Source organism: Balaenoptera physalus (assembly GCF_965194825.1).
Source record: "Balaenoptera physalus genome assembly, chromosome: 2".
NCBI classification, from domain to species: Eukaryota; Metazoa; Chordata; class Mammalia; order Artiodactyla; family Balaenopteridae; genus Balaenoptera; species Balaenoptera physalus.
The window spans coordinates 5,785,745-5,798,814 of NC_138883.1; the positions used below are offsets into that span (position 1 = coordinate 5,785,745).

Sequence of the window (13,070 nt, forward strand, 5' to 3'; positions counted from 1 at the left end):
GCCCTTGACAGTGGGATGGGAGGCTCTGCAGCCTCCTGGGTCCTTCCCTCGCGGTCCAGAACTCCTGTGCTGCTTTTCCGTGGGGGCCAGGGCGGGGTGGAAGCGGCCGTTGCTGTAGATGCCGCGCTGGGTCATTTCCTTCCCTTTTAAGGATCCGGGCAACCCTGTTCCAGCTCCTGCTCTGTGTGTCAGATCCGCTTCCCTGTGTCCCGAGGGACCCCGTTAGGGGGCCTGGTGGGGCAGGGCAGTCCTCTCCTAGGGAGCGGTGGTGCGCCCGTGTCCTGCCCGCCCTGCTGCCCCAGAAGGCCACTTCAGCTTCGCTCCACCTCAGTGGTGAAACCCTAGGGATTTCGTCTTCCAGGGCACCACGAGGAGAATAGCAGGATTTTTAATTTGGATTTAAGTGCAATTATGTTTCTTCATTTCGATGCGTCATTAGCGACGTTGCCCCAACATTCTCCCCGCCAGCTTTGTCGCTTGCTCATAAGTGCTGTGGGCTCGCAAATAGTTACGGACATCACCGGAGGCAGGGGTGGGAATTGCACGCTGCTAATTAAGAACTCCCCACCCTCTTGCACCCACACCTCCTCCCCAGGGAATTATCTGCGGGGAGGGAGGAGACGCACAAACCTGTGTTTTCAGTAGCGGCACGTGGGCTGCTTCTGAACCCATTTGGTCCGGGATCAGAGGAGCTGTGGAGGAGGGGAGACTCAGCCCAGAGCAGAATCTAGACGGGGTGCGGGTAAGGACAGGGCAGCACCCGCCGTCCTGGCCCCAGGGGCCGACGGGAGAGAGCAGTGGCTCCAACGCCTGGCCCTGTGGTCAGATCCATGCCAGTGTGCGTGTGTGTGTGTGTGTGTGTGTGTGTTGGGCCAGCCGGGCCTTGCACCTGGTCCCTTGGCTTTCTCTCGCCAGGCAGGTGGGGATGTGCCTGCAGAATTGTGTCGGGGCCCCAGTGAGAGGCCTGCGGCCCCAGGGGCGGACATTCAGCGTGTTGAGTTTAGAACGCGCTTTCCATTGGAGAAGATTGTGTAACTGTCACAGAGATCTGGCCAGGAAAATAATTGGTTTTGGGATTTTTGCCTATAAATGGAGCTGGGGGTGAGACCCCCAGGGAGGCAGGGGTGCCCTGAAGGGGGGATCCCCATGGGAGGGTGAATGAGTGCTGGGCGAGGGGCAGCGTCTCTTTCTTGTTGGTGCCCGGTGGCAGAGGCTTGGCTCAGATAGACCCCTGGCTGGGCCAGGGAGGGTCAGTATGCCTTGGGCTCTAACGCCTCAGGTTAACCCAGACAGGCCTTGGTCAATGCGTGACAGTCCCATTTTAAGATAGAGGACTGTGACCGAGGTCCCCCTGTAAGACCCTGCTGCAACTCAGGGGACCCCACTTCTCTCCCCTCTGGGTCCCTTGGTGACCTTGGCCACACTCCGGTCCTCCCTAGGCCACGGGAACAGTTCTTAGCTAGGTGGCTGGTCTCTGCTTTCCGTGGGTGGGAGCCTGGGGTGGGGATGGGATGGGAGTGGGGTAATGAGGGGAGTGACTGCCTTTCTCACGTTCCCCCTGGCCGCCTCCACTCCTGTCCTACAGATACTTACAGGGCATTGCTGTGTGTGCCCAAGCCCTTGAGACCTGGGGGGTCTGACCTGGGTCTGATGGGGGTGGGAAGGCAGAACCCAGGGAGCTGGTGAGGCTGGAGGTCCCGTGAGAGATGGGGGCCTGGGTCCAGCGGCCGGCGGGGGGAAGCTGGGTGTGTGCAGGGGCCTCCGGGCAGAGCAGGGGAGTGCTGAGGAGCAGGAGGAGGGGCCCCCAGGCGCGGCTGCTGCCCCGTCTTGCTCCCCCCAGCCCTGGCCTCTTCCCCTCCAAGGGTTTGTTTGGGCAACTCAACGGCCTGCTGATTTATGGGACGTTCCGCTGCATTTTATCTGCCCAGAAGTGTTTCCGCAGTCCCTTTGAAGTAGAAGAGGGTGTTGAGGTCAGAAGCACCACCCCAGGGTTGTAGTGATGCAGAGGGTCCAGAGGCCAAGGTTTCTGCTCAGCGGGACCAGGGGACCTCCACTGGATTGAGCGTGACCCCTGGGTCCTCCCCCTCTCTGGGTCCAGCCCCAGCTTCTGGGGGGCTCTGCTTTGCCCCGAGGGGAACCACCTAAGGCCAAATATGTGCTTGTTCATTCATTCATTCACTCATTCATTCATTCATTCACTCCTGCTTCCCCCCCTCCTAAGCGTGCCCTGGGCGTTCATTGGTCGTGACCCCGGCTGCGCTGGTACCTGTGGATACAGAGGCTGAGGCCCGGGGCTCACACTCACGGCGGAGGTCACGGGCAGCGTGTCAGGCCACTGTGCAGGCTCACTCCTTGGGCAGCCCCAGCCCCGTGGGGGTGGGAGGACTTCCCCGAGGACGTGGGCCCCAGGGGCTGCAGAGGCCATTCCCCAGGCCATTCGGGGACCCGAGTGCTGGATGCTGGAGCAGAGGAACGAGGGGGGCGGGGCGGGGCGAGCCACGCCCTCATTCACTCACCTGTTTATTCAGCCATTCAACAAACGTTTATAAAACACACAGCAGGGAGCGAAATGAAGCCCCTGGCCTCGTGGCTCTGACACCTGAACGGGGAGATGGATGTCAACGGCTACGGATGACAGTGGCCGTGAGGACAGATAAAATGGGGGGGGGCAGGGAGGGTGCACAGGCCGGGCCTCCAGGCAGGTGTGAGGAACAGAGCAGCGGGGGCCCGCGGAGGGAGCCCCACCTGGACCGGGAAGACATGTCTCGTCCAGCAGTCCAGTCCGAGGGCCTGACGGGAGCATCCTCGGCCCGCTCAGCCCAGCCCAGCCCCTCGCCCCTGCCGTCTAACCCTCTCCCCTTCTCTCTCACGCAGCAGGCAGGCTCCGGAGAGTTCCGGACGCTGCGGAAAGGCTTCTCCCCGTACCACTCGGAGTCCCAGCTCTCCAGCCTGCCGCCCTCCTACCAGGATGCCCGGCAGAATGTAAGTGTCCCTCCCCCACGAGCCCCACTGTTCCCACGTGGACCGCCCACCTCCGGAAGTGGAGGGGTGAGGCTCGGGCCGGCTGGTGACCTGCCCAGGGCACGAGGATGGTCCACGGCTGAGCTGGGATTGGGATTCTCAGCTTCTGCCCGAGCTGCTTCCAGGGCAAGGCTTGGGCTCGGGTCCAGAGTGGCCTTCGTCATTCCTCCGCCCTCCCAGGACGGCGCCTGGGCTCCCGACCCGCGACGCTCCACCCTCGACCCTTAGAACCTTGTAAGGGCCCGGCGTGGTGGTGAGAGGTGGAGGCCCAACTTGGGATCCCGTTGCCGGCAGCGCGGGCTGGGGCAGAGGCCACGAGGCCCAGCCGCCGTCTCTCTGTGCAACTCGTCCGCCTGTGTCACTCCTCGGACACAGCAGGGAGTTGCTGCCCTGCTAGCGCTGGAGCTTGGGGTGGGGCTGCCCTGTGTGCACGTGAGGGCGACTACCCCAGACTTTGTAACGGAGGTGGGGGAGGAGCTCAAGTTTATGACTGTGGGCTTCCGTTATCACCAGGGCGCCTCCAAGGTGATCCTGGCTTCTCGCCTGGGCTCTGACCTGCCCTGGGTGGGACAGGGAGGGCAGCGTGGGGCCAGCTCCCTGGGATGTGCATGCCCGGCTCAGGACTGCTCCCTGCAGGTGAATGTGCCCGTCATCCCTCTGTGACCGAGGGATGTATTCTTGTATTCAGAATACACAGAGCTACAGAAGCAGAAAGTACACTAGTGGTTGCCAGGGGCTGGCAGGCGGCGGGAGGTGGTGATGAAAATGTTCTGTTGGATGACTGCACAAATCTGTGAATGTGCAAAAACTACCTCCCAAGAAGCACGTGTTCGCGTGAGCTCTGTAGATGTTCATTGAGCATCTGCTACATGCAGGGCCGTGCTGGGCGCTCTCCACACACAGAAGCCCTGCAACAAGGCAGGGACTTGATGAGAAGTCCCCACGGAACAGGTGAGAAACCGAGCTGGCCTGAGGTCACTGCAAGGTGGGCCTGGACTCTCCCCCAGGGTCCCAGCCCTGCTGTCTCCCTTCCATCCCGGCCAGTAAGGGCAGCCCCAGGGTTCCTCCCGGGGCCTCTGCGCTGGCAGGAGCAGGCTGATGTTGCCACTGGCTGCTGGCCGAGCGCTCTGCTGTTTCTCTTCTGAGGCCCTCGCACCTTCGCCAGGAATGTAGCTGCTGACGCTGTGCAGGCAGCAAAGCCTGCTGATGACAGATAATCCAAATATTTATCCAGGAGCCCCGTGGCTGAAAGAGGCCCCATGATGAAGGGCTCTGAAGAGCCCAGCATTGCCCCCACAGGAGTGGCTCCCCCAGCCCTTCACACCCTCTGCCCTCTGTTCATTCTGATTGACTGTGGGAATCCTAACAGCTGACGGTACTGGGCACTGAAGTCTTCTTGGTGAGCTGCAAACTGTAAAGTGCCGTGCAAACCTGGCTGGCTCCTGGGATGTGCAGATGTGAGCAGAGGGAGCTCACTCCCCCAGGCTGAGCCCCTGAGGCCTTGGCAGTGCTGCTCAGTGCTAGCGGAGGGCATGAGTCTTCCGGAAGGCTTCCTGGAGGAGGCCTTGGGAGGGGCTCCCTGTGCCTCCTTAAGGCTGCCTGCATGCCATGGGTTGTCACCCCCGCTTTGGAGGGAAGGAAGCTGAGGCCCACCGGGGTGGGGTGGGATGGGATGGGACGGTTTGCCAGGGTCGCGTGGCTAGTGCGTGCCAGCACCAGGCCAAGCGGGGCTTGGAGGCCAGGGGCCAGCGTGCAGCACGAGGCTGGGGGCAGGTTCCCGGGGCAGACGGAGAGGGTGATGGTGTCTTGTGGGAGGGGCAACCACAAAGGCTGCTGAGGAGGCAGTAGAGGGGCCGGAGCTGAGGTGGAAGCTCAGAGGCCAGGCCTCTTGTGGTGTTTATAGGGCGCTGAGCCCTTGCTGGGCCCTGGAGGGCGCGTGGGTCCACAGGGAGAGGAGGTTTGTTGTGGGGGGCCCTGTGCTCTGACACTGCCGGGGGCCTCGTCTCTTCCACAGGTAGCCTCGTCTTTTCTGTAAGGCTACCTGCATGTCCACATGTCAGAGAATCCCGAGGTGAAGCAGGTGACCCTGTGGGGTGGGGACACCTCCTCCCTGCCCAGCTGGATGTCCCCACCCTCCCCACTTCTCCCACCCACTGCCTGTCAGTGGAGCGAGCAACGGAGCTTGTACCCATCAGCGTCTGAGAGGACGAGGCTTTCGACAGGTCCCTTGGGGAAACTGGTTTCCCTACTTTTTTTTGGTCAGTTGACTATTTTTAAGTGTCCATTTCAGTGGATTTTAGAATCTTCACAGATCTGTGCAGTCATTACAGCAGAACATTTTCATCACCCTGGAAAGAAACCCCGTGCTCCTTAGCAATCCCTCCCCGCAACCCCCCGCCCCCAGCCCCTTGGCAACCGCTAATCTACTTTCTGCCTCTCCACATTTGCCTTTTCTGGATATTTCATATAAACCGGAATCATAAAATATGTCATTCTCTGTGACTGGCTTCTTTCACTTAGCACCATGTTTCTGAGATTCATCCACATTGTAGCATGTGTCAGACCTTCATTGCTTTTTACTGTCAAATTTTATTGTCCACATAAATTTGGACAAAATTTTATGTCCAAAAATTGTGTGGGTACCCCACATTTTGTGGGTCGTTCATCAGTTGCTGTGCATGAGTTTGTTTCCATTTTTTGCCTATTGTGACTCGTGCTTCTCTGAACACCCCTGCACAGGCACTTGTGTGGACGCCTTGTGTTCAGTGCTCTTGGGTGTACACGCATCTCCCCGCTTTTGGCTCCAGCGCTGGAGTCCCACAGACCCGGGTTGGAGGCTCGGCCCCCTGGTTTACTAGCTCTGTGGCCTTGGCAAGTCGTGCAGCCTCCCCTTCCTCATCTGTAAAGTGGGAGCATAGAAAGACAGCGTCTGCGCCGAGGGTTGCAATCGGCACTCTGTGGGCTGCTCTGCTCCGAGTGGGCTCTTAGGAAGTCGGGGGGAGGCATCACCGGGCTCTCCAGGCTGTGGTCCTCCCGCCATGGCAGGCCTGCAGCGGTGAGCTGGGTTTGGGAAATGCTCTAAAGGTCGCAGTCCTGACCGCTGTCTGGTGGTGGCTTCAGTCGCAGGATGCCGCGGCTACGCTCTCATTAGCACCTGCCGTCCGCTCAGTGGGGTGGCCCAGGAAAGGGCTGGATTGCACGACCTAACCGGGCCACTCCTGGCCTTTGCTTCAGAATCGGCCCCCTTGCAGTGCAGGCGGTCAGGGAGCCCCAGGCGCAGACAGGACCTGAGGCCAGAGGAGCCGAGGGCCGGGCGCCTTCCTGGGCTGTACTTGTGTGCTGTCGCCCCCTGCTGGCCTTTAGCGGGGAGGGCAGCCTTCTGCCTCAGGGTGCGCACCTGTGTGTGTGTGACCCGCCCCCAACCTGTCTCCCAGAAGCCGCTTTGGTTCCCCCGCATGACGCACCCGGCTGGGAACCAGAGACCGGGCAGCCTGGGCCAGAGTTAGGGAAACAGCATCCCAGGGCTCTCCATACACCCTGGGACACAGGGGCCCTAGCTGTGGTCCAGACAAGGAAACCGAGGTGCAGAGTGGGTCGGGCCTGCCTGGAGAACCTTGCCCGAGCCCAGCTCTCCCGGACATCAAGGCTGTGGGGTCTGGCCTCTGCTTGGAGCCAAGAGCAGGGCAAGCCTGCGAGGCCCTGGGAGCAAGTCCGGGCCACGTGGGCAGGTGGGGAGAAGGCAGAGGGTGGCTGCTGGTGGTGGAAGATTCCAGGCCCCAAGGGTCCCCGCACAGCATCCCAGGACCCCTGGGCAGGGTCCCAGGGTGATGGCCTCATCAGCCGAGCTCACTGTGTTGGCCTGGTCTCTGGAGGGGTCATCGGGGGCCACCGACGGAGAAGGAAACCAAGACTCAGAGACACGAAGGATGCCCAAGGATGCCAGGGTCTCCTCCCCATCACGCACTCCCTGGGGTGTTCTTGGTGTTTAATCTCTGCCTTCCGGCATCTGCCGGTTCCCCTCAGGTCCCCTCCCAGCGTCTTCTGACCTCCCGGCTCCTGCCGCCCCGCAGTTCCATCGGTCTCCTTGTGTGTGGGCTCCTTCTGTGCGGCCCTGATCCCTTCTTGACCTTGCTCTGGGGCCGGGGTCCCCACTGCAGCCCCAGCCAAAAGCCCTGTCTTCTGCCCCATGGACACCTGGCCAGAAGGAGCTGGCCAGCCGGGGAGAAGCCGGGCAGACACTCGGCTTCCGACACGGGCGGGCAGAGGGCCAGGGAGTGGATCCCTTCCTCTCCCGGCCTGTGTCCCGGCCCCCCAGGCTGATGTGGGAGGTGGGCACATGGTTGCCAGTTAGGGTGTTGGCAGAATGAGGTGGCACTGTTCCTGGGTGGCCAGACAGAACTGGGAGGGTCAGGGCTGGAAGCCCCGGGAATGCCCTGGGGGGTGGAGGCCGGGGAGGGAGAGGGGCCTTAGGAGGCAGGCCACCTGGGGTTGGAGCCCAGGTCCTTCGCATCTTCCCGGGTGACCTGCAAAACAGACAGCAGGACCTTCCCTGTGGGCTATTTAGAGGAGCCTGCGGGATGTGCGTGGGGAGTCCCGATGCTGGCTCCCTGCCCTGGCCCAGTCCCCACGCCCCGCCTCCTCTCCCCCGTCACCTCCACCCCCATTTCCTCCAGCCTGGGCCCTGGCCCCGCAGACGCGGTGCCCTCTCCCAGCTGCCGGTCACACCTGCGGCTGCCACCTGGGAGCCAGCCAGGGCGAGCTGAGACGCACTTCCTTCCCACAGGGCCCGGCCTGCACGGTTCCTGAGCTGTCCTCGGGCGGCTACAGCTCTGCGGGACAGAAGCCTGAGGCTGTCGTACACGCCATGAAGGTGAGGACCAGGCCCTGCCGGCTCCCGCTCCCTCGGGGGCCCCCAGATCCCTGCTGCACTTCAGGAGCCTGTGACCTTGGACCCCACGTTTGCCCTCTCTGAGCCTGGGGGCAGCTGAGCCGCAGGGCAGGGACTTTGGTCTCTGGGTGGCCGTGGCTGCCTGGAGCACCGTGGTGGGGGGATTCGGAGGTGCTGGGTAGCGGCCAGGGAAGCTGAGGCCTGGGGGAGGTAGGGGGAGGGCTGGCACTCCCCAGGGTCGGGGATGGGGGTTGGGGGGCGAGGCTCAGGTCTCCCAGGCCCACTCTCCTCCTGCGCCCTGCTCAGGGCCTCCAGGTGCGCCCTGGGGTGCATCTCCCACCATGGCATCCCTGTCCCTTCACGTGTATGCGCGCCGCGGACGCAGCGCCCGGTCCCTCGGGTGTGAGGCCCGGCACGGCCGCACAGACACGGCACACTGGCGCCCGTGCGGGCGGTGACCGGGACACACCCCTGACCTGCGTGAGCTGGGCTGTCCGTCCTGAGGCCCAAGTGGGGGCCCGGGGTCGGAGTGAGTCCCCTTGTGTGACAGTGGCCCCCACCCCACCTGTCCTCTCTGCTCCCGCGTGACCGGTCTTCAGCTCTGCCCCCGGTGCTGACGCGGGGTGCTGCTTCCCTCGTGCGGCGTCCTCGGTGTCGCTGTACTGCGGGGAGAGGACGCGAAGGGGGGAAGGACGACCTGGCCCTTAGGCCTCTCCACGCCCCTGTTCCCTGCACACCACCCCTCCGTCCCTGGACCCCACGGCTCCCGTTTGCAGCCGGGGCTCAGGGCGACCTGCCTGAGGCCTGCCCGGTGGCGTCTGCCCCTGACCCTGGGACCTGTCCCCTGCAGGTGCTAGAGGTACATGAGAACCTGGAGCGACAGCTCCAGGACAGCTGTGAGGAGGACCTGAGTGAGAAGGAGAAGGCCATCGTCCGCGAGATGTGCAACGTGAGCCTCCTGGGCCCGGGCCGGGGGTGACCTGGGGGGCGGTCCCTGTGCCGCCCTTCCCGCAGGAGGGGCCGGTGACCTGGGGGGCGGGGAGCAGGTGCTGGGGCTTCGGGAGCCCCGGCCTCTCTTTGTCCCCTTGACTTCCTCCCCCCTCCCCCCTCCCTTCCCCCTTCCCCTCCCCTCCTCCCCTCCCCCTTTCCTTTTCCTCCCCTCCCTCTCTCTCCGTGCCCCTCCTTCTTTCCTTCCCCCCTTCCCTCCCCAAGAACAGGGTCCCTGATCTCTGGTCTTGCTCGCCCCATTTATCCTGACCCTTGGCCCCTGTCCCCTGTCCCCTGATGTCTGTCTGGCTCCCAGCCTCCCAGCGTGCTGGTGCCCCTGCTGGCTGCCAGCGCACAGGTGGTGCTCCCGGGGGTGCAGGCGGGACGCTGCATTCTGCGGGACCCTCCACCCTGGAGCTGGCTGCCTTGGCTTTTGGAAGCTGGGCTTCTCTGGGTCTTTGGGGAGGCAGAGCGTCATCCCCCGACCCGCCTGGCCAATACGCATGGTCTCTTTGGACTCGTGAGGGAGCCGGCAGGGAAGGTGGATCACGGGGCTGCACCTGGGCCTTGCTTGGGGTGGGGTGTCCCGAATCCCCCTCCTCTGCCGCCTCCTGGGTCTGTAGGCCCCACTGGACAGCCGCGAGGCCAAGTCTGCCCCCAGACGTGACCTGCTCGGGGTGGGAGGTATGGTTGTGAGGGTGGACGTGCAAAGACGTACTCTGAGGGTCTCTGGGCCTCACGCGGCCTCCGTGTCCCCTCCCGGCCCCATGGCTGTCGGGACGCAGGTGATTCTGAAGAGCGATGGGGCAGTCTGTGCGCACAGGCCCCTGGGCAGGCTTGGGATGGGCCCTCCACTCACAGCTCGCCCCTCCCCACAGGTGGTCTGGAGAAAACTGGGAGATGCCGCCAGCTCCAAGCCCTCCATCCGGCAGCACCTGTCTGGAAACCAGTTCAAAGGGCCTTTGTAGGGCCGTTCCTCCGTGGACGTGGACTGGCCCTGCCTGGGGTCCCCAGATGTGGGCAGGCCCTCGCGCCGAGCCACTGTCTTCTTTTTCCGTGGTGAATTGTACATAGGACGCTGCCTGCTGTGGCCTGGCTGCCGGGGTGCGACTCCACTTCCCACCTCTCACACACCAGCAAACCGGGAAGACTGCTCCCCGCGGCAGAGCGGCCTGGACAGCCTCGTTCCTGCTCTGGGGCCCGGGCTCTGGGCTCCATTGGCGAGAGGCTGAGGCTGCTCAGAAATGTCCAGCCCAGGAACCGTGCCAGGCTGTGCCCAGCCTTGGTGGAGGGGCGCCTCATCAAGCCCTCCATCCCCGGCTGCCACCTGTGCTGGACAGAGGCCGCTGGCAGCTGGACTGATGCACGGGGCACCGCTTCTGACCCGCCTGCTGTGGCCTGAACACTGGCTCCATAAGCACTGGGTCCCCAGAGTCGTGGACGAGGAAACTCACCCGCGGCCCTTCCTCTGGCCCCAGGGCCCAGCCTCCTTGCTGCTGGCTCTGCTTGTTTTTAGAGTTCACGCCCCCACCCCTGGCCACACACTCTGCAGTGTCCCCTCACCCTGTCCTAGGCTGTGCCCTATCTTTTTGGGTCCCTCCTGCCCAGGGCCCGAGGCGCCTCCATTTCTGTGCTTCGCATCATGGGCTGTGTAGTCTCTGGGCTGGGCCTCTCTCTCCGCATGGGTGGCACTGGGCCGTGGCTGGGCCTCTGCTCAGGAACGGTTGCCCCCGGAGCTTGGCCCCCTCTTGGATCACTGTGGACGGAGTCGCGTGGTCGCAGGTGAAGGAGTTCTGCCCTCCTTGGGAGGAGCCCTGCTTGGCTCTGGTTTTCATTTTCCTGTGTGACCCTCAGCAAGTCACTCAGCCTCTCTGGGCCCCTGGTTGGGAAAGGAGGGCTCAGAGGTTCGAGGCCATCTGCTCTAGTCAGCCTGTGTCCTCACTCACAGCACGCGAGCCAACGGGGTCCTCCTGCTGGAGAGGCGGCTGGTGGGTGGGCTGGGTGGGGCGGAGGCCCCAGCTGAGTTCCGCTGCCTTGCTGCCTCCTCTCGGTGGGCGGTCACCTCCCTTCCTGAGCTCAGCGTCCTCCCCTGCAGAGTGGGCAGCCTAAGGCCCTCCTTGCAGGGCTCTGGGGATCCAATAAGACCTTCAGTGTAAAAGGATCGTGTATAAACTGTAAAGCGAGACATGTAAATTTTAAAGTTTGTGTGCGAGGGCAGTGAGGCCCAGAGGGGGTAAGCGATCAGTGGCGTATCACAAACGAGATCCCAGAGCCTGGAGGGCGGGGACAGGCCACTGTTGTAACCAGCCCCGGTCCACCCGCCATCTGCAGTTCCTTCCCCATCGCTGGACTCCAGCAGTAATTAGAGCTCTGCGCGCGGGCGAGCGAAGAGCCCGAGAGGCTGGCTTGGCATCAGGCAGGCCTCGTCCAAGGCTCACGCGAGGGATGGGGACCAGGTGAGGGGACGGACGAGGCTGCCCCGTCCCTCTCCCCGGCGGGGACTCTGAGCCGTCCCCACCGCCTGTCTTCCATCGGCACCCTTGGGTCGACACTCAGGGGAAAGGCCCGCGGCCCTCACTGTGCCCGAGGAGTGCGGAACGGGTGCCGGCGACAGCGTCGGGCACAGTCCTATTGCCCTGGGTGTTATAGGAAGCTGTGGGCTCTCTGGGAGGAGCTGGTCCCTAGGTCACGTGGTGAGTTCCCTGTCACTAGGGGTGTGCACTTGGAGCTGGGTGAACATCCTTGGTCATGTTCTGGGTGACTCCTGCCCGGGTGGGCAGTCAGCTGGAGGGCAGAGGCCCCCTCCCGGGTCTTGGAGTCCAAAGAACCACGGAGCAGCTCGAGGGGGTCTGGGTCTCTTGGGTGGGAGCCACATCTGAGAACCCGTGTGTCACGTCTGGGTCAGGCTGGCTTGGCCACCACTGAAAATAAGCAATAAGTCAGGTACCCTGGTGACTGCAGGTCTCCTGCAAACTGACCCAGGGAAGAACAGCCTCCAAGGGACCTTTCCCTGCCGGAGGGAGGTGACCCTGTCCCCTAGTGCCGCGGTGGCGTCCAGGGAGTGGGTCAGGCATTCCCTCCAGAAGCAGCCTCCCGCCCGCCATGGAGGCAGCACCAGCTGGTGCCGACGTCCCCTTCCTGCCCCTGCCTGTGTCCCGGAGCCAGCACTGCATGGGAATGGCTTTCTAGGGCAGACCCATACCTGTGACAGCATCTCTTTTAACGTAAGCTGTTGAAACGCCTGCAGCGCCTCTGCGCCGCACGCAGGAGCCCACGGCTGGGAGGAGGTCCTGGGGGCCAGCTCGGGGCGAGTCCCCGCTCTGCCACTAGCAGGGAGTGTGCAGAGGGTGACACCGGCGACCCTCCTCCCATCTGGAGCCTCAGCCCTGAGAGCTCGTGGTGGGGTGTTGCTGAACCTGGTGTCCTTTCATAAACACTCTGATTCTAGTGCCCGAAGCCCCGTGTGACACCTGAGCTGTTGGCTTCCTTTCCCACTGTGATGGACGTCACCCTTCCAGCCTCATCCCAGGTGGCCAAGCCCATCCTGGAATCGGAATCCACTGAGCACATTTTTATCCAGAAGTTATTAGCCACACATCAGTGTTTGTTTAAAGAGAAAAAAGTGACCTTTCATTTTTTTTTTTTCCTTGAAAACTTGAGAGGAAACAATACATACTACTGACTTTTTTTTTTTTTTTTAGAAACAAAGGAAATGCATGACTGCAGAGCGGTAGAGGTGTATATTTTTCATAACGTGGGGGAAGTATTTGTGCTGCTCTCTGGGAATGGGCGGACCGCCTGGCCCCTATCCCCAGGCCGGCAGCCGCGCTCTATCTATCTATCTATCTTCTGTCGGATGTGACCACCTGAGTACTGGGGCCGCCCCCTCCCTGGCTCTGGGCAGAGCTGGGAGCCCTGGACCCCTGTGCCCGTTTCTACCTTCTATTGAACCACTTTGATTTGGGGAGAGAAAAAAAATTAGAACTTTTTGATAGTGTGGTAAAAACATTGATTTGAACTATTTTAGTAAAAGGAGTAACAGAGAAGATTGTGATAGTGTATACTTTGCGCTAGATAAATAAAGGCTCTTTGCAAGCCTCCGTGGTGGGTACGCAGTGCTCATTTGGTTTGGGTGATGGGGCTCCTCAGGGTGGATGGCGCTGCTCCATGGCCT

The 13,070-nt window shown here is 62.5% G+C and overlaps 1 protein-coding gene across 4 annotated transcripts in view; it reads left to right on the forward strand.

Moving 5' to 3' along the window:
• CCDC85C (coiled-coil domain containing 85C) overlaps positions 1–12,996 on the forward strand; it is an 83,225-nt gene extending 70,229 nt beyond the window's left edge. For 2 of the 4 annotated variants that reach the window (XM_082450312.1, XM_082450314.1), the window contains 4 exons: positions 2,875–2,982; positions 7,805–7,891; positions 8,760–8,858; positions 9,775–12,996. In XM_082450312.1, the coding sequence (XP_082306438.1) occupies positions 2,875–2,982; positions 7,805–7,891; positions 8,760–8,858; positions 9,775–9,864 (384 nt within the window). In that variant the 3' untranslated portion in view covers positions 9,865–12,996. The remainder of the gene's footprint in view (positions 1–2,874; positions 2,983–7,804; positions 7,892–8,759; positions 8,859–9,774) is intronic. The other 2 variants (XM_082450313.1, XM_082450315.1) reach the window with 1 other exon arrangement.
• Positions 12,997–13,070: the final 74 nt, after the last annotated feature.